General features: G+C 39.0%; 1 protein-coding gene across 4 annotated transcripts in view; it reads right to left on the bottom strand.

Moving 5' to 3' along the window:
• ABCB1 (ATP binding cassette subfamily B member 1) overlaps window positions 1-27,652 on the bottom strand; it is a 238,509-nt gene that overhangs the window by 77,905 nt on the left and 132,952 nt on the right. For 3 of the 4 annotated variants that reach the window (XM_040472766.1, XM_040472764.1, XM_040472762.1), the window contains exons 4-7: window positions 17,571-17,742; window positions 5,169-5,220; window positions 2,191-2,382; window positions 1,607-1,778 (exon numbers count right to left, since the gene is read on the bottom strand). In XM_040472766.1, coding sequence (XP_040328700.1) covers window positions 1,607-1,778; window positions 2,191-2,382; window positions 5,169-5,220; window positions 17,571-17,742 — 588 coding nt within the window. Of the gene's footprint in view, window positions 1-1,606; window positions 1,779-2,190; window positions 2,383-5,168; window positions 5,221-16,152; window positions 16,236-17,570; window positions 17,743-27,652 lie in introns of those variants that run through there. The other variant, XM_040472765.1, reaches the window with a different exon arrangement.

Raw genomic sequence — 27,652 nt, 5'->3', positions numbered from 1 at the left:
ATGGCTGATAATCAAAGAATTTAAAAAATTCATTTCAAATCTTACCAAAACTTTATGACAGAGTGAGGATTAAAACTTAGGTCTCTGGCAATAAGCCGATGGCTCCATTTATTAAATAAATAGTATCAGAAGCAAAGCATAATTATTAAAATATTAACTTTCTGTCTGTTTTCCTAACATAACTAGAACTGACACCAATACATTTTAGACAGTTTTTCAACAAACACTGATAAGAACAGTTTGCCACCTGACTAATATTCTAGGTAAACAGAAAAATCAATTACCACACAGGCCAAGTATTTCAGCAGACTAACAGAGAAATGCAGTTTAAATACCAACAACACTGTTAGTCTCAGCAACATATTAACAGACTCCTCAGAAACTCAATTTTTTCCTGTGCTAAGACCTAAACGTCAGAAGGATAATATGAATTTTCCTGATATAGCTAAGTAAATGGTAGCTTTGTTTGCAATATCAAAACAATATCCATCCTACGGGGTAAAATTTCTAAAATTTCTTAATACTTACCATCTGGTTTCTTTTGTGTTAGGCTTGACTGTGGCTGGTCCCCAATACTTTATATCCTTTTGCCAAATGAATTTGTAATGCTTTTGCGAAGTTGTGTTGAATCCGACACAAATTAGAAACTGGACCAATATCTACCACTACCCACTCTTATATCAAATCAGTTTTTTTTGTTTGTTTGTTTTTGTTTTTGTTTTTTTAAATTTTTTTTTTCAACGTTTATTTATTTTTGGGATAGAGAGAGACAGAGCATGAACGGGGGAGGGGCAGAGAGAGAGGGAGACACAGAATCGGAAACAGGCTCCAGGCTCTGAGCCATCAGCCCAGAGCCTGACGCGGGGCTTGAACTCACGGACCGCGAGATCGTGACCTGGCTGAAGTCGGACGCTTAACCGACTGCGCCACCCAGGCGCCCCTCAAATCAGTTTAAAGTGAACACTACACCCAGCCTTGCAAGGGAAAATACATTTCACAAGATCATCTGTATGCAGAGGTGGGCAGGGTAACTGGCACTACTTTGCTTTGTGATTGGAAGAGAGAACTTCAGGCTTAGGATTTATATGCATAGGGGACCCAAAAGTAGTTTTGAAAAATAATTTTCATACCAATGGATTTAAATATGTTAAACACTAGAGAATCATGTATTAACACTGACACAACTATTAAATCAATTTACAAATTAAATAAGATCTAAAAGACTTTAAAATCAGTAACGTTAGCTGAATGGGACATATGTTGTCACTGAACTTGAATCTCCAGTTGAATTTCTGTTTGTGAATATAGAACACAGCTCTTTGAGAGTTGAGTATGCCTTTTATATGAAATCAGGGGATGAGATGTGAGACCTACTTCCTTCTAGCTCATACCTTGCCCAAATAATCACATGGCCCAGGACAGCATGCAGTCCTGGCAAGGGTGGGACTTACTGAGGTTACACCCACTTATTCCCACTGATTTTGAATAGATGATCTAAAACCAAGTAAGTACAGGGGCAGGGTCATCATGTGACAAAAACAGCCTTCCACCATGGGGGGAGGGAAGTGGGGACAATTTAAAATCTGGATTTACATGCTTTACCCACCTTTGCCCAGATAGCAGCTGACAGTCCAAGAACAGGGCTGATGGCCAAAATCACAAGGGTTAGCTTCCAACCACGTGTAAATCCCACTATAAAACCGATGAAAAATGTTGCCATTGACTGAAAGAACATTCCAATTTTGTCACCAATTCCTTCATTAATTTTGGAGACATCACTAAAAGAACAGACAGTGTTAGAAATAAATGTTAGAATTATGAGCACAGAACTTTTCTCCTGAATCCAGTTAGTTGTGTTGTTTTAAGTGCAGGGTAATTAGTTTACATCTACAATTTTGCTTGGAAACATCCTCAGAAAGTTCCATGTTGTTGCTCTACTGAACCACTCTCAGAGGACTTTGTGAGTCTGGCAGGTCTCCCTCATTGCTAGTCATGCAAATCCCCTCATGCCCTGCCTGGGTGGTGGGAACAAAAGAATACATAAGACATGGTTGCTGCTCAGAAGGAATTTAGCCTTCTAATTATTCCTGAGTTATGCACTAATATCTCTGAGCAGATCTGATGTCATCCCTTTTCATGTAAGTAAGAACAAGAACCATGTCTGCGTTAGACATAAAACCTGGTACTTACTCCGTGAGCCGGGTGTTAAGCTCTCCAACATCATGCACATCAAACCAGCCTACCTCCTGTCGCATTATAGCATGAAAAAATTGTTTTCTGATTTTGAGTATTTGCCTTCCAGCTGCCAGGCACCAGAATGAAACTTGGATGTAAGCAGCAACCAGCACACCAGCACCGATCCCACTGTAATAATAGGCATACCTGCAAAGCAACAAGAACACTACACGTACAGTTTTCTGGTCACCACAGCTTTCCCAAACAGACTAATAATACTTATGTTTTCAGTCATCTGGCTATCTTTCCATCCTTAACAAATAAGGAGGGGTTGTAAAAAACAGATTTGATGGTTGGCATCCAACTATGTCTATGCCAACCAACACGGTGGGTTGGTTAGGAGGGTGGTTTCTGCTTTGGCTCAAATCCCAGCTTTTCACTTATCTGCTGTGTAATCCTGGGCAAGGTGCCTAACCTTTCTAAACCTTTTCTAATTGGTGAAGTGCAGGTAAGAATAATAATGCCACAGTGCATGATATGCACTTGGGTCGGTGCCTGGAACACAATAAGCTTCAGAGTATATGCCAGTTACTGTGAAAGACTTGTGTGGTGCCTTGAGGCATCCCGGCATCAAGTAAGACCTACCACTGCACTCCTGTCTACTTCTATTGCCTCAGGATCCTTGATGAGCACTTTGAGGTGGTTTCTGCACCTTGGAGAATAGAAAGAAGTGACAGAACCTGCCAGAAAGTGGAACCAAGACATGGAAATTATCTCCTGACCTTGGGCTAACTAATTTGGCAGACCGTAAATGCCAAATAAAAAGTATTTTTATACTGTCTGCCCAACTAGGCTTTGTGAGTTATCCTAAAATGCTTAATGAATCAAATATCACTTCTTCCCGTTCAAACTCTAACAATAAAAAAAAATGACCATCTTCTAAAATCAGACTCTTGATTATCTAGAAATAGTGAGTTTATGTCTTTTTGCTCTGAGACTTTATATTTTAAAAAGGCTGGGGCGCCTGGGTGGCGCAGTCGGTTAAGCGTCCGACTTCAGCCAGGTCACGATCTCGCGGTCCGGGAGTTCGAGCCCCGCGTCAGGCTCTGCGCTGATGGCTCAGAGCCTGGAGCCTGTTTCCGATTCTGTGTCTCCCTCTCTCTCTGCCCCTCCCCCGTTCATGCTCTGTCTCTCTCTGTCCCAAAAATAAATAAACGTTGAAAAAAAATTCTTTTTTTAAATAAAAAAAATTAAAAAAATAAAAAGGCAAACAACTCTCACACTTTACTACGCAAATCTTTTTAGGTTAAAGACAGACATTCTACATGAAATAGGAGTTCCAATATTCCCATTTTTTAAAGTGCACTACTTGCTGTCTTCAAATAAAAAGGGTGGTATGAACCTTGAAGAAGTTACAAAAATAGCCATGAAATAACCAGGTAGTCATGGATGTTACTGTTTACAACTCTGTGTGTTCAGCCCAGCAGGAATCGTGGTAAAAACATCTTCCCCAACCTATACCTTGGGATTACAACGTACTTATCTGGGAAGATATAATTACAATACTAAATTTTAGTTAATAAATAATTTAACAATTATTATCCAAGTGTTAATGATATAGCAAGAAACAGCCAAAAAGAAACCACATTTTGGGGCACCTGGGTTGCTCAGTCGGTAAAGCGTCCGACTTCGGCTCAGGTCATGATCTCACAATTTGTGGGTTTGAGCCCCGCTTCAGGCTCTGTGCTGACAGGCTGGAGGCCTGCTTCTGATTCTGTGTTTCCCTCTCTCTGTAAGCCCCTCCCCTGCTCGTGCTCTGTCTCTCCCTCTCTCTCATGATAAATAAACATTAAAAAAATTAAAAAAAAAAAAAAGAAATTCCATTTAACAAGTACAATGCTTGAAAAGGACTTAACGTATTCTAAACAATCAGTCCATGTTAATTCAAACAAAATATACTTATATTTAAACATATGTAAGATGATTATAAGACACTGTTTCATTTTCCTCAGTATAAAAAAAAATGCTTTTCCCTAGGAATATTTGAAGGGCTTGCTTCTTATCTTTCAACATATGATCAAGATTCTCTATTTTTTTCAAATCTAACAGATGATTTACAGAATGATAGTAAAACAATAAAACAATATGTTCGTTATCTTCTGAATTAACAAACTCATACCTTTGGACATCTTTCATAAGCTGTTCTGAGGACCAAACTTCAGGATATATAAATCATTAACAAAAGCACCCTCAGATGAATAAAGGTCAGAGGGACTATATCTACACTGGGATGTTTTATTTCATTATTTAGAATTTGGTGCTGTGTTAAAGAAAAAAAATTGTGTTGACTGGTCTCATCATCATATCATGACTAGAAAAGTACAGGAAGCAAACTATTACAAAGCCATTGAAATTTGTGATTCTTAATTTAAGCACATTAAAAAAAAAACACTTTGAAATCCTCTAATCTCATTGTGTATGATATTCTATATTTACAAGGCATACATAAATCTAATCTAGGCTTAACCTTAATTTTAGTTCATCTCATGCAGAAAATTCTTTTCTTAAAAAATAAAAAATTTTATGGGGCGCCTGGGTGGCTCAGGTGGTTAAGCGTCCGACCTCGGCTCAGGTCATGATCTCATGGTCTGTGAGATCGAGCCCCGCGTCGGGCTCTGTGCTGATGGCTCAGAGCCTGGAGCCTGCTTCAGATTCTGTGTCTCCCTCTCTCTCTGACCCTCCCCCGTTCATGCTCTGTCTCTCTCTGTCTCAAAAATAAATAAAACATTAAAAAAATTTTTTTTAATAAAATAAAATAAAAAATTTTACACTATATCCTCCTAGAAAACTAACAGTGGTATTGTTCTCCAGTTTGACTCTTTATTCTAATAATTCAAAATTTTAAACACTGCTATAATTGGTTACAGAAAAGCTTAGGAAAACACTGCTATAATTGGATACAGAAAAGCATAGTAAGGAAAATGTCTAATTACGTGGTCATTTCCTCCTCCAGACGGTTGATGAAATATGAATCGTTGACAATACCTAGATCGCCACAAAACAAACATATACCATTATGTCTCTTTGTTCTCCATTAAAAATAAGCATATAAAAATGAATCAAACTTGTGCTACTTAACAGTTTACACAAAAATTGGTCACACTGATGTTTGAATTGTGTGTAAGTATCATGGCATCCATTCAAATCCTTCACTGTTGGTCGTTGCAACCACACACACACTTAATTCAGTGAAGCTGACTTGCAAGAAGAAACTCATATTTATTAAGAAGTAATCTGTCAGCTGGATTATTGGCGTCCATGAATTAAAATATTTTATGAAATATCACTCTAAGGTGACAGAGAGAAAACTCTTTTCTAAGGCCTCTGTCCTGATAAATAAGTATCAGCACATACACACTTGATACTAAAGCACTTAGTGCTTACAATCTAATGCTGCATTTCTCCAGCTTCTATTTTTATTTAAAAAACATAAAATATAAAAAATAATGTAATAAGCATGACTTTTTTAAAAAAACAAACAACTCTCACATTTTACTAAGCAAATTCATTTTAACACTACTGAGGAGTATTAGCAAATGTTGACATTTTTAGATAAGGTACATTAAAATTTTACCACCACACACACACACACACACACACACACACACACACACACACACCCCTACTGTTCAAAATTTCAGTATGTACTTTTTCAGAGGTTTTTTTTTTTCTGTATGCATGTCTACTCACACATAAGTACACAAATCACAGCCCACATTCAGTGGCCAATCTTCTATGTCAGTTTGTGTGTATTTATGTCTCCATTTTTTCCAAGCTGCATCTATTTCAGCTGTTTCCAATATTTTACTATTACAAGCAATGTTGCACTAAACATATCTGTACACATATATTATACATGAATGTATGATATATATTTTTATAGGATAAATGATCATAATCAGGACTGCTGGATCAATGGGGAAGCACACTTCAAATCTTACAGTCTTTTCAAAAGCTATGTTATGTGAGGGGCTAGTTGAGAAGAGTTTGATTTTGACAGGCATGGGAAAGGGGAGGAAAGTTTTTGCAACAGGAGCAATGTGGACAAATGACCATGGAATGTTTGAGGAAGGAGTCAACCAGTAGGTGTGCTGTGTGGATGGGAGACGGTGGATATGTGGCTGAAATGATCATCTGGACCCTGCAGGCAGAGCGTATAAAACTAGTAGTCACTCAGTGGCTTGAGCAGCAGAGGACATGATTAGAAGTATGGTCTAGGATGACTTAGCTGCTAGCAATGTAGAAGATTAACTGAACTAGAGAGAGACCGAGCAACACGAGCTACTGCAATTATATAAGCATAGAGGGTCTAAATGAGAACAGAAAAGAAGGAAAGTACTCACAAGATTCAGAGAACAAGAAGTTACAGGTTCTAGCAACTGCTTGAACAACCAAGGCCTCAAGTCCAAGCATCTGGAGAGTGGTAGTATCATGGTGAGAAATAAGTTAGCCAAAAGAGCAGATCTGGTCAGATGTGAGAAGACTACTGGTTCGGTTTCGAAAATGTTTATTCTGTGGTACCTGCAACATTCAACTGAAGATGTCTAATAGGTATTTAGCCTATAGCACTCCAGTTCTGGAAAGAGTTCAGGTCCGAAGATGTAGGAGTCATGGCTAGAGGCCACAGCTGAATTTGGAAGGAAACAAGCTAACTCCTTAACTGTGACAACAGGGTGGCAGGTAAGCAAAAAGGAGTGAGAAAGCACAGAAACCCAGGGAAAACTATATTTAGGGGTAATACAGAAAGTAAGGAAGTAATAAGAAGATGCAGAGATGTAGCAGAGAACCTTGATTGCTTCCTACTGATTATGGCAATGCAATAATGTGTCCACATTGATCTTTTAAGTCAGTTATGAGATTGCTTCTGCTCTATATTTTCAAGGATAAAATATTAAGTAGCTGCGTAAAGATTTTTCTCCACATGTGTCTTAGAAGATCTCTCATTAGGGATTTTCAATCTTATTTATCTAGCCAGGAAATGCTTCTAAACGATATTTATTGTCACCAGTGTGTATTACTACCAAATCAAGATAAATTTTCAAATCTAACTAAAGGTCTGTTTTCTACTGTTTTCATTGCTACTACCAGTTTTCTCAATTCTAAAGGTAAGGAATCAAAAGAATTTCAAAAAATGTTCTTTGGCAATGGTGGCTTCTAGGGCCACAATCATTTTATACAGTCCATAAAGTAAAAAATTATGTTCAAGGTCAAAATTGACCCCTTTATGTTTGTGCACAACACTACACATGTGGTATATACGTATCTATATATACATAGATATATAGAGAGAGATAGATAGATATATACAGATATATATAGATATATATAGATTCAGTCATCAGAAATCAACCTTAGCAACAACAAGTGTCTTTTACTTGTGCTTCAGTAGTGTCAAAGTGTACCCATCAGCATAATGGAGCATTCAACTCATTTGAGAGAGACAATCTCTACTGACCAATGAAATAAAAATGCTATATACTTTAGACTCCCTCCAACTTTTATTTTCCTCCAATCAATTCTTATCATTTGAAAGTTCTCTGACCCGGAGATTTTTCCTGCCTCTAGGAGCTTCTCACAAAATTCTCATCCTTAGTCATGCCTTCACAAAATCAAAACTTTCAAGCTGAAATGATCTTAGAGGTCATATGGTCTAGTAATTTTCACTTGTATGGGTCTCAGGGGTTACTGACCAAACCAACAGTTATAAAGAAGAATATTTAAATAGTATCTAAACATTTATATTTTTTCCAGAGGGGAAAAGCCAGAAACTCTCTATATAACATATACATAGATATATGTGTGGATGTATAGATACATATAATATGCAAATACACACACAGACACACACACGCATTAACAGTATCAGCCAAGGGGCGCCTGGGTGGCGCAGTCGGTTAAGCGTCCGACTTCAGCCAGGTCACGATCTCCCGGTCCGGGAGTTCGAGCCCCGCGTCGGGCTCTGGGCTGATGGCTTGGAGCCTGGAGCCTGTTCCCGATTCTGTGTCTCCCTCTCTCTCTGCCCCTCCCCTGTTCATGCTCTGTCTCTCTCTGTTCCAAAAATAAATAAACATTGAAAAAAAAATTAAAAAAAAAAAAAAACCAGTATCAGCCAAATAATGAATACAGGAAAGCCAAATATTTAAGTACAGCTTTTGTTTTAATAAAACATTTGCTTAGACTCTTGACCACTTTTTTCTCTTCCTCTGGCTTCCAGAACCTCATTCTCCTGGTTCCTCCACCACTGTGATCCTTCTCCTTGGCCTCATTCACTCCTCATGTTCTCCCTCCCACTACACGCTGTTGTTTCCCAGAACTTCATGCTCTCTCCTAGGTGACCTTAGCCACTTCCACAACTTTAGAGACTTCCATATCTGGGCTGGAGTTATTCAAATTCTCTCCATCCTCAGAGTCAATGCTCTGGTTGAGGGTCCCATCAACCCTTACTTCTACACTATTAAGAGCTCCTAACTGGTTTATCTACTCAATCAGGTCTTTGCATTGTCATAAGATTTTATTTTTGCAAACAAGAATATAATCATACTGCTTCCATCAATAGCCTTCAATGACATTCTCTACATCAAGGATAAAGTCCAAGATCCCTAACATGTCATATTAGTGTCTTTGCAATCTTGTTACCATATCTACCTGACAGGATAACATTTTTGAAATGACAACCAATGAAATTCCAAACATTTTCTTTACCACCACACCTTTCCCATTTCAGTACTAGGACACTGTGCAGTCACTGTCTGGAGGGATGTCTGCTGCAGCATAAAAGAAAATAGTACCTAGGTTTCTTCTTGGCTTTTGTGCTCCGGAAGCCTTTGCCCTTGGGGATTAGAGAGGATACAGAGCATGACAAAGTATTCTGCTTAAATGTCATGAGACTGAGCCCCACCCTTTTAGACTAAAGAATATTTTCTACATACTGAGAAGATACTCAGTAGAGAAATGATGACAGCTTTCTTCCTCCAAGATTTTATTCTTTCTCCTCCCTTTACCTGGCACACCTTTTACCACATTTTTTCTTCTAGAAAAGATTCCTCCTCCATGAATGAGCCCAAATATGATCTCCTCTCAAATGGCTTACCCCTAGTAGAGTGATTCATCTTGTCAAGAACACATGACACATCACAAAATACATGACACATGTCACAGAGCACATAACACCAGATTAAATTTATTAAGTCAATGCTAGAGGTATGATAATCTCTATCTCCTCTTTCCACTCCCATTCGTGTGAGTCCCTGCAGAACTGGACTGACTTAGCAATCTTTGTATCTTCAGTGAACAGCCTGCTCCATCTGCTATAACCCAGCCGAAAGGTTTACAAGTAGTTTCAGAGTCACCACACACGCGGACCACTGCTCAAAATATTCCATCCAATCGTTCTACTTAGTATATGAGTGTCTCATATATTGTAAGATCAAAAAGAGATACAGTAAACCAGTACCTTACCACCTAAGCAAGACTTCAGAGAAACCTCAACTCAACAGTGCCTACCACCATGACTAAGGACTCCATACCACTTAGGGATCATATTACATTGCATTTTTATCTGACCCAAATATGTAAGTACATTTAATAATTTTACCTACCGCACACTTAAAAACAGTATGAATAAAAAGAATGAGACATAAGTACATTTGTGGCTTCCTAACTGGTGAAATGAGATTGTATCATAAGGGTGATTTTCTGACCATCTTCCACAGAGTCTTTGTGCTAGGCACTATTCCAGACACCCGGGACACAACCTAAACTGAGGGAGTGACTTTTTTCTAATCTTGTTGGATTTCTGTGCAAGCAGGAAATGTTTTTACTTTCAGGTCCTGAACTTCAAGTGATAGGGCACTCACTGTTGAAATATCTGTGATAGCTTTTCCCAGGAACTTCCTCTTTTTCCCCTTATTCCTCTATTCCCCTTTGAGAAGCTGTAATAAACAAGTAAACTAAGAAATTAACAAGATCATTTTTGAGTAATAAATCTTATTGCATCAAGCAGCAATATACTATAGTGACTTTCAGGTGGGATGGGGACAAAAGTTCTTTCTTAGGGAGAACTGAATGATACAAAGCCATTAGAGAGAGATGGGCAGGTTCGCAATGCCCCAAGCCAGGAAAGAGATGGGAGTGCTCACAGAACAGAGAAGGATGCTGCAGGTGGGATGTGCTGAGTAGGCAATAAGCAATGAGAATGATGGGCAGGAGGGGCCCAGTCATATGGGCCATATTGGCCAGTGTAAGGAATCTGCATTTATTCCATGCAATGGAAAACCACTGGGAGAGATGTGACCTGACTTGTGTTTGTAAAAGCTCACTGTGACAGTGTGTGGAGAACTGGATGCAGGTGGGCAAGAGTGGGGTTAGGATGTTAGAGTCGTGTAGGCAAGCGACGAGGCTATCTCCAGGATAGGCTGTGGCCAGGGTTATACGTGGTAGGCTATATGTGGAGTGACCTCGGCATTGCTGCCAGGTGGTAGCAGACCGAGACAATCAGGAGATCCTGGCTCTGGACTCCCCTCTGACACTGTCAACCAAGGAAGCCTCTCTGTGAGCTGTTTTACTTGGTGAAGTTCCATGAGAGACATTATTCATGTGGTGGGTTGGGGGTTGGTGTCTGATTAAAGAGCTAGTAAACTGCATAGTTAAATGACCCACAAGGTGCATCCTAGCTCAAGAACACTATGAGAACAATTTTTATACTCTTTTGGCCCCGGAAGTGCCATCAACCACATGCCAGAGAATGTGGACCTTTGGCCTTGGTGATTAATCCCTCAGGCATTTTGCCAAGGGTAGGGCCTGACATTCAGAGAGGTTGGGCTTACTTCGGGTGACGGATGACTCCAGGAGCCACATTATCCTCCCATGTGCTGTCTTCACACCCCTGACCTGCAGAGCTGTACCTCACGGCTGACCTGCCTGACATACCCGTAAGCAAATCTACAGGGTGGCATCTTAGGGAGAGAAAAGACCAAGGGAAAAATGGTTTGCCACAATTTTAGACAAGTTTGAAAGCTGCTAGTACAGCGGACAAAACACCAGACTAAAAGTCTCTGCCAAATAGCAAGCAACTCCATTGTGACCACATCACTTCAGCTTCCCTGGCCTTCCTTTCTGCAGCTATCAAATTATGGGTTTGGGCCAATTTCTAGGCTCTTTTTGCCTACAAAATTCTATGATTCAGTCTTTCATTAGGTTTATCCCATTTCTTAAGTATCTAAAATAGGTCACATAGTATCTGTGTGTCTTTTTTTAGGCTGTCTTTATAATATATTGTGGAGACAACATTGTAGCTAATTTAACTTTTTGATTGGAAAAAGCATTCTCTGATACTAACCGCCCCCCCCAAAAAAATCTGGCTGTTACACTATTACTCTAGCAAAACTACCCATATTTTAGTTTTAACTCAAACTTTAAAAACTGCCACACTAAACAGCACACTTCGAATATATTGTCAAAATTTCATACTCAATTTTCCAGACATTTATCTCTAAAAACTGTTCCAATGAAATGGTTAGGGGCAGAGGAAAGCCTTGAGCAAATGAAAGAAAACGAATCCTTTATGAAAAATTGTATGAAATACTTAAAATCTAAATATTATCTAACATTCTAGTTATCTAATAGATAACATTCTATTATCTAACATACACATAATGCTGGCCTTGGGGGGACACATGGCAATATTTTCTTTGTGTACATCAAAGTCTTAAAACACACATTCAAAACCTGTACATGATTTATACAATCATAGTTTAAGCAGCAAAATACAGATATTATTTTGAAGACAATTTTACAAATAGCTTTCCTGATCCTCATGAGTTTCAGAGCAGGGGAACAGAAATGTTAAGTATAATGAAAAATATGAAAATAAGCTCTTTCCACTTTGCCCCCTTTGTGTCTGAATGATGAACTTGTACTAGAATTTGAGTGGCTCACGTTTTCTCCATTCCTCAGTCCACAATCTGGTAGGAAACTAAACAGAACCGGCCATAATATAGTTATGGAAAAAGAAAAAAGCCAGCAATGTGGATGTACCATAAATGGAAACATTAGAGACAATAAATAGTCAAGAGTTTATTTAAAGGGTATCTCTGGGTGATAACCACCATAGGACATGACAAATACCCTCCATGTCCCTTAATTTCTGGATCAGAATGTTATCTTCAGTGTCTTCCTTTCTGGGTGTCCCTCTGTTTCCTTCAGTGCATGGGCTTGGGACCAGTCTGCATAGGTTCAAATCCTCACTACCATCTGAATGACCAGAGGCAATTTAAATGTACGTAACCCTCTGGAAACCTGACAGTTTCCTAATATGTCAAGTGTAGATAATAACCGTATCAATCTTATGTGCATGAAAGGAATAAAGGAGTCAATGCATGTAATGTACTAAGCACAGCACCAAGCACATCTCAAATGCTTAATAAACATTAGCTTTAGTTATCGTAAATAATTCAGTCTTTTCTCAAGACTTAAGGTTCCCACTCCTTCTACTCATCCCTGTGTCCTATTCCAGAAGGTTTAACATTCCTTCCACTCAAATACTGCCAACTCTCTGTCCTTTTCTGTATGCCAAATTTACTCTTATTTCTTCAAATGTCTGGACGTCATTTACACTTGTACCCAACCAGTTACCTTAGACACAGCATGTCTAAAATCGTAATTGTCTTTATCTGGTCTCACTTCCAGAGAATCATCAAACTCATGAGGAAAATGAGAACTCATAGAATACTACAGAAATTCAGCAGTGCTTAAGCTTTGTTCACCACAGTAGTATGGCAGGACCAGAGAGTTCCCTAGGCCCAAATCATCAGAGATTTTCAGACAAAGGAAAATTCTAACTATAAGATTAAGATGGATGGGAGTAGGGTGTCAAGAAATCAGGTACACGACAAAAAGAACAGGACAAAGGCCAGTGTCTGATAATCAGGACAAGGCATCAGGAGAAGACCCCTACAATGAGTCTATTGTAGCAGCAGAGAAGGATCTGCTCACTCAAAGTTTTTAGAGCTATCTAGTTAAATCCAATGTTTAGTGTAAAACAGCAAATCTAAGTCTCCTCTAGGCAAGAAATACTTCTTATCCAACAAGCAGGCTCTGTTACTTACGTCTACCCCCATGGAGAGGTAGTGAGGTTCTACAGGGGGAAAGGCAAAAAGAAAGGTCAGAGAGTGTCAGGGGTCCTAGGAGTTCCATAGATTGACTCTCCCTCCAGAAACATCAGAGAGCTCATTTGCCCACATCTCTAGAATCAGCATCAAAACCTTAAATCTGTCCCCCCTAGATGATCTGATATCTGGAAATCTGAATCTACAGACGAGCAGGTTAGTGACAGGGAACGGAGGGTCCCAGACTAAAAATTAAAGTAGAGATTGCATGCTGCCTTTGAGATGACATGGAAGGATATATAACAGGGAGTGGCAGTAATGGGTACTGATGAGAGAAGGTTATTAACTTATTTTTTACCTAATATTTATTTTAAAATAATTTTACTTGTTATACAGGACATGTTTATTTTGTGCATGACAGAGGTACTATGCCAAACCTGGTTATCACCTCCTCTTGGAAGCCTCCCATGATTCCTATATGTGGAGTCGAGTGCCCTTCCTGTCTTTTCCCAAGCATTTTGTACATCTCTGTATCACAGTACTAATCATATCCAACTACATTTGTTGGTTTGCTTGTCCATTCTTATCACTACACTAAGTTTCTTGGGGGTTGGGAATGAATACTTAGGATCTGTACTATGACTGGCACAAGCAACACTTTAATGCAAATTTACTGACTGACTGAAGATGATAACCCCCCTACTTAATTCCCCACCTCAGAGACTGGCAACCTCTTACTGGAATGAGAAAGTAAATGTTTTAGGCTTTGGGTATGATATAGTCTCTGCCACACCTATTCTACTGTAGCAGTGTGGTGTGAAAGCAGCCACAGAAGAATGCAAATGAATGGGCATGGCTGTATTCTACTCAAACTTTACTTACAGATACTGCAATTTCAATATCATATAACTATCATGTGCCAAAAAACATTATGCGTTTGATTTTTTTTTCCAACGATTTAGTTCATAAGCAATACAAAGAGACTACAATCCAGATTTGTCCAACAGGCCATACTTTGAGGACCCTTGCTTTTCTGGAAAGGCACGGCTAGTGGTCCACAGTTACCAAAGAAATGCTGCTGATAGGGACAATTATCCACATCTGTAACAGGTGCTGAGTAACTCTGGGTATGTCCCAAGCTTTAAACAATGATAAAAAATAAGCAAGTATCACAGAGTTCCATAAAGATGAAATGACATAGGGGCACCTGGGTGGCTCAGTCAGTTGAGCGTCTGACTTCAGCTCAGGTCATGATCTCATAGTTCACGAGTCCAAGCCCCACGTCAGGCTCTGTGCTGACAGCTCAGAGCCTGGAGCCTGCTTGAGATTCTGTATCTCCCTCTCTCTCTGCCCGTCCCCTGCTAGAACTCTGTCTCTCTCTCAAATAAATAAATAAATAAATCTTTAAAAATTAAAAAAAAAAAAGATGGAATAACATAAAGAACCACATCATCATGCAAATTATGTGGGTCCATTTGTGAGCAACATGGATTACTAGTTTACTGATGATAACAGTAATTAATATTTGTTGAGAACTTTTTTATTACTAGGCCCTATTCTTTGAGACTTAAGTGATGAATCCATTAAATTCTCACAACCACTCCATGAAGTAGGTTCTACTGTTAGTAAACTTTTTTATAGATGAGGAAATTAAAGTATGAAGAAATCTCCCAAAGTTCAAAACTAAAAAAGGTTATAGGTGCGGAGTTTTACAGCCAGGCAGTCCAACTCCAGAAAGCCTGCTCTCTAACCAATGAATAGTGTACCTCTTAAAAGCCTGACAGAAGCATACTTCAAAGTTTTCCCAAGACTAGAAGAGTGAGCTAAATGGGAAGGATGAGCAAGGAATGCAATGTGAACTACAACCCCAACTGGAAACCATGTGATGCAGGCATCTATGAAGATGAAGTCCCAGTTACCAGCCCATGAGGTGTGGTAATGCAGGCATTCTCCAGCCTGGGAGACTCTGATCAGCATGCAGACACATGGGCCTATGAGGGAGCTAGGCTCCACAGCTGGACCACCACCGGGGAACTCATGCACGTGATGCAGTAACTTAAGTCACATTACTGTCCCTCTTAACCAGTCTACAGGAGGTCCAGGTAAAGCCAAGACATAGTAAGGATTAAGTACTTGCACTTAAAGAAATCAATTGTTTTTTTCATAAAGAGGTAATTAATATCTGGGTGATGGAGATACAGTGTATCAAAACATTAATGCAGTTTTTTAAAAAAGACCACTGGACATTACAGTAGTTGAGTTTGCTGTGACCTGTCAGAGTTCAGCTCTGTTAGCTCAGGCAGCCATTTAAGGATCTGCTCTTCCCAGACTGGGCCAAGCTTCAACAGTTATTTTAATAGCTCAATATTTCATTATTAATATACATGATATCAGCAGCTGTCCCTTTATGTAGTGCATGCAGGTGCACAGCATGATTGGTATGATACCTCCCACTCACATCGTTAGATCAACGTGTATGTCTGGACTTCATAAAAAAGTGAGTAGGATCAGAATGGGTACAGATGTACACATAAGGTCTGCTGGGCTACTATAAGAATTGATTCTCCCACTGTATGGTGGTAAGAGAACGAACTCCAAAGACTACTGCCTAATACAGCATGCACAGGAATCAATAAATTTAGAGAGCACTGAGAACTTCTGTTGGGTAAATGGTAAAATAGAAAGGCGTCAATTCAAAGGTGGTATATCTTCTGGCAGGTCCTTCTGAATGCCATTTACATAATAATACATAATACATAAGAATTTTACATAGCTCAAACATACTATAAAATTTTCTGGCCCAACTCATTACCTGCATTCACAGAATTGAAGTAAGCCTGCCTCAGGGTAAACAGTGTGTTCTTCAGAATTACCAAGAAGGGGCTCCCAGGACTCCTGGACAGGTTCAAAAAATCCATAAATGCCCCAAATTTGTATGAATATTTACACACATATTTCTGGGGAAAGGATTTATAACATTCGTCAGAGACTTAAAGTTGAAAAAGCGGTACCACTATAGTCTCAAGTGTATTCTCAAACAGGTATTTTCAACATTTCTACCATTTGAGCACCCACGAGGTTGTAAGTCTTTGGTAAGTTTAGTTTAAATCAACCAAGGCTTAACTAAAGGTGGCTTGGAATCTCAGAGCTGTCAACCAGTCCCTCCTCAATCAAGTATGAGTGTAAGAATGTGTGTGATTCCCAAATAATTTCAATAGTCCCTTCACTTTCCCACTCTCCTGGAGGTCTGTTTTAGACCTCTTTTCTTTATCAGCCAAATGTCTTGCTTCCTATTTCACTGAGAAAAGTGAAATAATCACAAGAAACCTTCCACAAATTCTCACCTCCTCATCAACTCAGCTTTGTGTACTGTCATTCAAATGTTCTCTATCCCCACCTGTTACTGTGGATAAATTCATCTGTGCTCCTACCTAAAGCAAGCATTTCCTTTTGGGCATTAGATTCCCTCCTTTCTCAAGGATATCACTCAAATAAATCTCTTCCCTCTCTCTCAAGCATCACTTTCTCCTCTCTTTCGGATCATTTCCATTAGCATACAAACAAGCTATTATTTCTTCCATCTTAAAACAGACAGACACACACACAGACACACACACACAGACACACACACAGACACACACACACACACACACACACACACACACACACACACACACACAACTTATCTTGGCCACATTTCTCCATTTTAGCATGTTTCCAAAGAGCCCAACCTGTGACAATACCCAAAATTAAGTTTCTGGTATTTACTGCTCAAAACACTACTCTCTCTCTCCACCCTCTGTATCTCAATAACTGCATCCAGTTCATCATGTTTCTCAAGCTAAAAATTTTAGAATCATCCTGGACTCCTTTTTCTTATACCCATATCCAGTATGTCAGAGAATCTCATAACTGATTTCTACTTATCATTCAAGGTCCAGATTAAGTAGTTCCTATACCTCTTCCAGAAACTTCCTGGCATCTTTCTGACTTTACAGAGCTCGGCCTTTTTTTTTATGTATCTCTGCCAGCTCTTCCCAAGTGGATTCTAATGCTTGTGAATATTATCTTCTCAAACTCATTACTAATATGTACTATAGCTCAGGCCCTTCAATCTTCCACAGAACTAAACACATTAGTGCGTTTAGTAAGGGCTCCACAAACATCATTTTTAAGTGACTGATTTTCCTTCAAGCTTCCAATAAAATCAGTACCACAAACAATACTCACTTTCACCAGTTATGTTTAGATTAGTTAGGTTTTGTGAAATTCCTGCATTTGCAAAGCTATCCGTCATGTCTCCAAAAACCAGCATCATGAGAGGGAGTGCAGCTCCATGGATGATGGCGGCCATTGTCCCCACCAACATATATAACCTATCAAGCCAATTTGAATAGCGAAACTAAAAAAGAAAGAAAGAAAAAAAATGTAAAGAACAGGAACAATTAGCACAGTTTCATGAATGGTTTGCTCTACTTTCCAAATATATCCAAAATCCAGACATTTTTCAGACTAGTACTACTATCAACCTGGTCCAACATAAACTATTACAATAGACTAATTAGAAATGGGCATTTGAGGGCTGCCTGGGTGGCTGAGTCAGTTAAGCCTCAGATTCTTGATTTCAGTTTAGGTCATGATCTCCAAGTTCGTGGGACTGAGCCTCACAATGGGCCCTGCACTGACAGCATAGAGCCTGCTTAGGATTCTCTCTCTTTCTCCCTTTCTCTGCCCCTCCCCCCTTAAATTAAATAAATAAACTAAAAAAAAAAAAAAAAGAAATGAGCATTTGGCTCTTCTATTGAATTCTGACCTACTTCTTCATATTGGACTCATTCTGTTTTCTTTTCTCACATGAGGATTGATGAGAGGGATGGGACATTTTGGGAAACTGTAAAAGTCTTTAATGGTACAATAATAGAAATATGTATTGGGGCGCCTGGGTGGCTCAGTCAGTTAAGCATCCGACTTTGGCTCAGGTCATGATCTCACAGTTCGTGAGTTCAAGCCCCGCACTGGGCTCTGTGCTGACAGCTCAGAGCCTGGAGCCTATTTCAGATTCTGTGATTCCCTCTCTCTCTCTGCCCCTCGTCCACTCACACACACTCTCTCTCTCTCTCAAAAAATAAACATAAAAAAAGAAATATGTATTTGTTGCTCTGCTTTCCAAGAATAGAAAACACTTCATCTCAAGATTTTTTTAACCAAGACAAATCTTGATTGCCAAAAGTTCCTGTGAGGACACCACTGAGGAAACATTTTGTTGCTTTATGAAAGTGGCTTGGGTTTAGTATCTGCTGCATAATGAAAGTAGCACAAATGTAAAATAATTTTAATACAATTAGGACTCGATAGTGAGAAGGAAGAGGAAAGGAAGAATCAGTTAAATGCATGCTTCCCCAAAAGAGATTCTGGCCATAAAAGATAGAATAAGGCCATAATGACTGACTAGTGCAGGTCTAAAAAGATAGAATATGGCCATAATGACTGACTAGTGCAGGTCTGCATAGTCTCTTTAATTATAGGCAAGTGAAAAATAAAGAAAAACTTCTCAGGGCGCCTGGGTGGGTCAGTCAGTTGAACAGCCAACTTAGGCTCAGGTCATGATGTCGTGGTTTGTGGGTTCAAGCCCAACAGGCTCTGGGCTGACAGCTCAGAGCCTGGAGCCTGCTTCGATTCTGCGTCTCCCTCTCTCTCTCTGCCCCTCCCCTGCTTGTGCTCTGTCTCCCTCTAAAATAAATAAACATTAGAAAAAAAAAGACAGACTTCTCTGTATCCAAAAAAGTGATGACAAGAAGAAATAGTAACGGGACCTGGCTTGGGGCTCTAGGACAGTCCATTTGAAAAGCAATCAATACTTCCATACATTTAAGGAACTAGGTTAGGACTGAAAGAAAACCAAATGAAAGAAAACAGAAACAAAAACACAGACAGGATGAAGCCATCTGTGGGGGTTTTGAATAAACAGGCGGTTGTCCTGTGGATTCATGACAGTCAGCAGGTTTGTAACCTAGAGAGGAAACTGGGTAAAAAGTCAGAGGTCTAGGAAGGGAACATAAACCAAAACAAAGATCAATATCAGGCAACATAAAAGACACAGCAGCAGAAGTAAGGTTTTAGAATTCACATATACTTTACAAAGAGACAGAAGCCAATCCTAAAGTTAGCTAAAAAGGAACTTCGAGTGGTAACAAATACAAATAAGAACTAAATTGACAAGTGGAGAAATAAAGAGCAAAACAGTTCTTGGGAGTAGTGACTGGCAGTCCATAAAGCAGGGAAGAATTAGTGAAGCTGAGTTATAAAATCAGCAAAAATTCAAGTTTGGTGTAAGAAGAATGTCTAATATATACTTAGGTATTTGCATTTAATATTTTTATAGCTGTTAAAAGTGTAATCAAGTAAGCTTAAGTTTGAAGTAATGACATATCCATAATCTATAACATTCCATAATCTAAAAACATTATCCTCTTTACAAATTTAAACAGCAAGAATATGGTTTTTTTGGCATTTTTTTCCCATTTCATTGAAACACAGGCTAAATTTTGTCATTACTTATTTTGTCTTAACTAAGAATTCATCCATCTCCTTAAAAAAAACACCTGGGGTTCCTAGGTAGTTCAGTTGGTTAAGCATCTGACTCTTGCTCTCAGCTCAGGTCATGACTGCAGGATTGTGGGATCGAGCCTCCCATCGGGTTCTGTGCTGAGCATGGAGTGTGCTTGAGATTCTCTCTCCCTCTGCCCCTCCCCCCAGCTCTCTAAAAAAAAAAATACAGGGAATGCAAACAGGTGCAGCTGTTCTTGAAAACAGTGTGGAGGTTCTTCAAAAAATTAAAAGTAGAATTACCGTATGACCCAGCAATAGCACTACTAGGAATTTATCCAAAGGGTATAGGAGTGCCGATTCATAGGGGCCCACATACCCCAATGTTTACAGCACTGCTTTCAACAATAGCCAAATTATGGAAAGAGCCCAATGTCCATCAACTCATGAATAGATAAAGAAGATATAGTTTATATATACAATGGAATTACTACTTGGCGATGAGAAAGAATGAAATCCTGCCATTTGCAACAATGTGGATAGAACTGGAGGGTATTATGTTAAATGAAATAAGTCAGAGAAAAACAAATATCATATGTTTTCACTCATATGTGGAATTTGAGAAACTTAACAGAAGACCATGGAGGAAGGGAAGGGGAAAAAAAAGTTTCAAACAGAGACGGAGGCTCTTAAATAAAGAGAACTGAGGGTTGATGAGGGGTGTGGGAGAGGGGAAAATGTCTGATGGGCACTGAAGAGGGCACTTGTTGGGATGAGCACTGGGTGTTGTATGTAAGTGATGAATCATGGGAATCTACCCTTGAAGCCAAGAGCACACTGTATATGCTATACATTAGCTAATGTGACAATACATTATACTAAAAAAATTAAGTAAACAATACTGGAGGTCCTTGGGAATCTCAGGAGAAGAACTCTGGGAAAAGATGGGGCCTCTTGCAATTGTAGAGAGGGGCTTGAAATTGTACTAGTATAAATGACCTTTTTTGTTACTCTAAAATGGTGAAATGGGAAAAATAAATAAAAAATACATTTACCAACTGTTTATGGCCTCTAGATTTTATACCCTTCTTAGGAAGACCTTTTCCAACCTGCACTCATGTTCTCTTTTTGAAATTTTATGGTTTATGTTCAACTCCTTGATACATGCTAAATCTTTGGATTTAAATCTTTGAGGTGCCAAAAAGGAGAGGATGTGGCAGGAATCTAGCTTTTCTTCGCTAACAATTTGTCAGTGGACCCATGTTTTCTCCCTCTTTGTTTAAAATGTCACCTTTGCCAGAAAATAAAATGCCATGTGTAAAAACACAAAACAAAATAGCAACAACAAACACACACACACAAGGAGGAAGAGAGGGTAGAAGCCATTTATCTTCCCTTAGAGACTCTATAAAAGTGGGCAAAATATCAAATTCCTCAGTAGAGGAAGCAAAGATAACGGACACTCTCATCACCACTCCCATATGATATTTTACCTCCAAAACTAATGACTGGCCATAATAAAAACAAGAATAAATATAAATATTTACTCAATGCGCACCCAATGACTAATAAAATCCAGATAAATACTAAAGGAATAAGTCCTGTCTTCAGAGTGCTTAAAGAGAAGGAGTAAGGCAAAGCAAAAGAGTATGTGCAATCTACACTCTGCAAGCTGTGACAGCACAGCATACACAGTCAAGCAGACACAAGACTGAGCAAATGGTCATTGCCTCCTTTGTGGAAAAGCCTCACAGAAGAGGTTATACTTCCTCCCAGCTTTGAAAGTTTAGCATGTGTTTAGAAGCAAGAAGAAAGGTATTCCAGGGGCGCCTGGGTGGCGCAGTCGGTTAGGCATCCGACTTCAGCCAGGTCACGATCTCATGGTCCGTGAGTTTGAGCCCCGCGTCGGGCTCTGGGCTGATGGCTCAGAGCCTGGAGCCTGTTTCCGATTCTGTGTCTCCCTCTCTCTCTGCACCTCCCCTGTTCATGCTCTGTCTCTCTCTGTCCCAAAAATAAATAAACGTTGAAAAAAAAATTAAAAAATAAATAAATAAATAAATAAATAAATAAATAAATAAATAAAAAAGAAAGGTATTCCAGCCGGAAAGTAGGCATAGCAGTATACTCAGAGGAGATTGGGGTGTGAGGTGTAGAAGGAGCAATAAAAAGCTGATTGCCTTCCACTGAGATAACCAGAAGAGGCAAGGGTTTGGAGGGAAGGAGCACAGAGAAATCTCATTTTGTGCTATCTGACTGCTCATCCTGAAAGAGCTATCCAAGAAGCACATGGAGAGAATTCAGAGTTTGCAATGCAGTTTGGTGATAGTAGCATATGTAGCAGAAGTCATGGGAGTGGGTAAGATCATCCAGGAAGAGAAAAAGAGTGACTGATATTAAGAAAAATTTGAAAATAAATAGAGACAGCATGTTGACTGTCCTTTTGATGATCTTGGGGCAAAAGGAAAAGCAAGAGAATGGACACCAGAGGGGAATGTCACATTCCCTCTGGGCAACTATTTTGCGAAGTCTTACACATGTTTATAAGTAAATCAGTCAAGGAGATGACTGGTGAAAATACAGAAGGAAACTGAGATGGGGCAAAATCCTAAAGAACAAAGCAAACAAATGTTTCTTTGGAACCTGAGGAGAGGGATCACGGGTGGATGCTATAACTAATGGGTGAAACAAGATTTCCCATGATGTCCCAAGACAACTCATAGTTGTGAGGGGGCAGAGATCCAACTACAGTGGAAGAATCCACTCTGTCATCACCTTAATCAAGTAATCAAGCCTAGCATTGTAGAAAAGGAAAAAACACTCTGACATTTGAGGTTTCCAGATGTGGTAAGACAAGAAGTACACAGCATCCCCTACACAATCTTCTTACCACAAACATTTAATGTGAATGTATTTAGACCTAACTTTCAGCACATTCAAAATGTAAGCCATGGAAGAACAAGTTAAATGATGCCATCAGGAAGCAATACCTCACCTCTAGAAGGTGAGGTATTCTACAGGACAACTAATATAGTCTTTAAAGCATGTCAATATAGTTTTAAAAGAAGAGAAAACTTCTAGACTCAGAAGACACAATATCTAAATGTCATCACTGACTAGATCCTATTTTGAACAAATCAACTGTAAAAGACATTTTTTTGGAGATAATTGGAAATATTTGAATATGAACTAAACATTACATTAAGAAATTATGATTCATTTGTTAAATACGATCATTATGTTTTATAGAAAAATTTTGTGTAGAAACATTTTTGATATATGTAAACAATTACATATGAAATATCACAAAATCTATAACTTCAGGTAAAATGTGTGGTAAAATTTTAACAGTTGTTAGATACAGACAACGGCTATATGGGCCTGAATTTTACTGTTCTACCTTTCCATGTGTTTGAAAGTTTTCACAATAAAACTTGGTAAAGGGAGAATGGTTCTCAAATAGGCAAAGATATACCTCTTCAACTCAAACTAGAAGAAATGAGCTAAGAGTAAGCACAGATACAAACAAGTTTCCAAGGATAAGGACAAAGTTGACAGAATTTAGAACCTCCTGCTTACTTGGGACATGAGTCAAGATGTCTCAAGAAAAGGTGGTAAGATTTGAGGAAAGTGGTAAGTACAATAAGGCTAAGCAGGACAAAACCCTCAGTGAAATGTCTTAGCTCTGTCACTTACTAGGAAGAAGAGTTTGGGGAAAATAATCTCTTCATAATGCCTTGGTTTCTATATTTATAAAATGAGGAGAATATCATATATGCAGAAAAACTCACATAGCTGTTATGAAGATGAAAATGAGATTAAACTAAATAAATTTTTATTAAGAATACACTATGGTAATATATAATATATTCAGGTACTGTTATTGGTTTAGGAAATGTAAAAATTAAAAAGACTTCAGTAGCTTACAGTGAAGGGGACAAAAAAAAGTAACATATCAGGAGAAATGTAACACAGAGGTATAAACTAATTATAATTGGAACCCTTTAAACACAAGGAAATGGAAAACATTTGGCTAGACACTGATAAGAAAGAGGGGGACAGGAAGCCATCAAAATCCTTGAGGAGAAAGCAGGCAAAAACCTCTTTGATCTTTGCCACAGCAACTTCTTACTCAACACGTCTGTGGAGGCAAGGGAAACAAAAGCAAAAATGAACTATTGGGACCTCCTCAAAATAAAAAGCTTCTGCACAGCAAAGGAAACAATCAGCAAAACTAAAAGGCAACCGACGGAATGGGAGAAGATATTTGCAAATGACATATCAGATAAAGGGTTAGTATCCAATATCTACAAAGAATTTATCAAACTCAACACCCAAAAAACAAATAATCCAGTGAAGAAATAGGCAAAAGACATGACTAGACACTTCTCTAAAGAAGACATCCAGATGGCCAACCGGCACATGCAAAAATGCTCAACGTCACTCATCATCAGGGAAATACAAATCAAAACCACAAGGAGATACCACCTGACACCTGTCAGAATGGCTAACATTAATTAACAACTCAAGCAACAACAGATGTTGGCGAGAATGCGGAGAAAGAGCATCTCTTTTGCATTGTTGGTGGGAATGCAAGCTGGTGCAGCCACTCTGGAAAACAGTATGGAGATTTCTCATAAAATTAAAAATAGAACTACCATATGAACCAGCAACTGCACTACTAGGCATTTATCCAAGGGATACAGGTGTGCTGTTTCAAAGGGACACATGCACGCCCCTGTTTATAGCAGCACTCTCAACAATAGCCAAAATATGGAAAGAGCCCAAATGTCCATCAATGGATGAATGGATAAAGATGTGGTATATATATATACATATGTGTGTGTGTGTGTGTGTGTGTGTGTATATACATACATATACACACACACACACACACACACACACACACACACACACACACAATGGAGTATTACTCAGCAATCAAAAAGAATGAAATCTTGCCATTTGCAACTACATGGATGGAACTGGAGGGTATTATGCTAAGTGAAATTAGTCAGTCAGAGAAAGACAAATATCCTATGACTTCACTCATATGAGGACTTTAAGACACAGAACAGATGAACATAAGGGAAGGGAAGCAAGAATAATATAAAAACAGGGAGAGGGACAAAACATAAGAGACTTAAATATGGAGAACAAACAGAGGATTACTAGAGGGTTTGTGGGAGGGGGGAATGGGCTAAATGAGTATGGGGCACTAAGGAATCTACTCCTGAAATCATTGTTGCACTATATGCTAACTATTTGGATGTAAATTACAAAAAAAAAAATTTTTTTTTAATTAAAAAAAAAAAGAAATGGGGGGATGGTGAACCAGAACCACATAGAAGGAAGGCTGATACACAAAGAAGAAGAATAGTTTAGGTAATCAGCAGACCAGGTGGTTAACACGACTCTACCATGGTGCCTGGGGTTGGAGAAGAAGTCAGTGAATCCATTCATTTATTCATTCATTCAACATTCAAAAGATATTTGTTAAGCAGCTAATAAGGGTCAGGTTTCTAGGTATTGGAAGTAACAGTGAATAAGACAAGCTACCTTTCCTCATATATATCCTAGTGCAAATAGTAAAATGAGGAAAAGATGTATTCAATATTCACTCAATATCTAACTACCTATTCTAGGCACTAGGAGTACCTAGGGAAGCAAACATAGAAAAATGCCTTCCTTCATAGAGCTTAGACCACAATGACAGGCAGGATCAGTTGGCTTAGACTGGCTGGTTAAAGACTGTCCCTCTGAGAAGGCAACATGTAAGCTGAGACCTAAATGACAGGAAGGATACAGTTAGTCACATGGTGATCTGGAGACAGAGCATTCTAGACAGAAAGAGCAAATGCAAAGGTCCTGTGGTGAAGAGAAGGTTTGTATATCTCAAGGACCAAATAGAATTACCACTGTGACAAGAGCAGAGCACAGATTAGTCTGTGGTGCAGTCAGAGATGTGCCAGAGGACAGATTACACAGGGCCTTTACAGCTGGATAAGAGAGTCTGGGTTTTACTCTAAACTTCCCAGCTAAGTGCAAAGGAAAGGCATGAACGAAGGTGATTGGATGTGTCCACTATGTGTAGAATAGCTTTTAGAAGAGCAGAAATGGAGTAAGGGGACCAGCAATAGAAAGTGGTTGAGAAAGCAAACCCTTGACCAGGTATAGAAGGCGGAATAATGCCTTCTCCTCATGAACATAAAATAATGCCTGAGATTAACTTAATCTCAGGAACCTGTGAATTGTTTCTTCACTTGGTGAAAGGGACTTTGCAGATGTTAAGGGTCTCGAGATGGGGTGATTATCCTGCATTATCCAATTAGACCAAATGTAATGACACGGGTCCTTAACAAGAGGGAGCCAGGTGGCTCAGACTCAGCAGCAGGAAAACAGATGACTGAGGAGGTTGGAGGGATGCAGTAAGAGACCATTTAAGAGACCATTAGCCTAGGAATGCAGGCAGCTTCCTGAAGCTTGCTGATAAGGGGAGGGAAACAGATCCAGCCCTGCTGACACCTTGATTTTAGCTCAGTGAGACTTCTAGGCCCAGAACTGTTAGGTAATAAATTTTTGTTGTTTTAAAAAGCTACTAAATTAATGGTATTTTGTTACAATAACAACAGGAAATGAGTACACAAAGTCAAAAAAGAAGGATAACAAAGAGAAAAGGCTAAGCTAGAAGGAATCAAAAGTTGAGGTTGAAGACTGATACCTTTGAGTTTATAGCTTCTTAGATGGGAGTCCACCCAGAGGATAAACCCCAAGTCCTTGTTCACAAGTGTAATTTACTGAAGTAGAGTAGGAGTGAAGGTTGTTGGAGCTGAAAGGTCAAAGAATGCTGAGCCTAGGAGTCATTATTAAGGTTGCCCAAAGAGAAGAATAATGAGAGCATAGCTGAGTGAAGTAGAAGCAATTAAATACCAACGTCCTCAATGGAGAAGCAAAAGTAACTAGAAATTAGTAAAGGAAACCACTGCATATAGATAAAGATACTAAAACTTTACAGAATGGAGCTCAATTGAGAAAGAAGTTTTGCATGAAAACAATTTGGAAATGTCTGTATGAAAGCACAAAAATGCCAACACCATCACTGAGCTGGGACAAGGGATTAATGAATTCTAATTTCACAGGCAGAAATGACACAAGAAAAAAAAAGAGCTAGGAGAAAAATCAGCAGACTGTGGCATCATAGAAGCAAAGAGAAAAAAGAAAATAGTAGATAATGTCAAGCACTACTTAAAAGTCAAGATGGAATCAAGACAGGTCTACTGAATTTGATGAGTGGCAGAGACAGAAGCCAAGTTATAATGTCTAACAAAGTGACTGCAAGGTGAAACTTAAACAAGTAAAGGCAGCTCCTGTATGTGAAGCAAGCAAGAGGGGAGGTGGCTTGAAAGATGGCATTAATGAAACTAAAGACACTTCACATATAAATGCCAATGGGATAGACCCAGTTAAGAGGCAGAGACTGTAGACACAGAAGAGAAACGATGATGATGATGATGATGATGGTATTAATAATAATAGCAGTAGTGATATATAAGGTCCATGAGAAGGCAGAGGATTTGGGAACCAAAGTACAAATGAGTGATTAGTTTTAATAACCAGATTCTTCCTCTGTTATATTAGGAGGGAAGGAAGAGGGACCTGATCCAGGTAGGGATATGCTTGCAGATTAGGAGAGATGGGCTGAGGAACTTCTGTCAGATGGCTTCCATTCTGTTTGTGAAATAAAAGTAGAGACCATCCACCAAAGGGGG

The sequence above is a fragment of the Herpailurus yagouaroundi genome, unplaced genomic scaffold, assembly GCF_014898765.1.
Source record: "Herpailurus yagouaroundi ecotype Mexico unplaced genomic scaffold, PumYag 100, whole genome shotgun sequence".
Classification (NCBI taxonomy): domain Eukaryota; kingdom Metazoa; phylum Chordata; class Mammalia; order Carnivora; family Felidae; genus Herpailurus; species Herpailurus yagouaroundi.
Note: the sequence above shows the minus strand (reverse complement) of the source record. Positions and strands in the feature narration are given on the sequence as shown.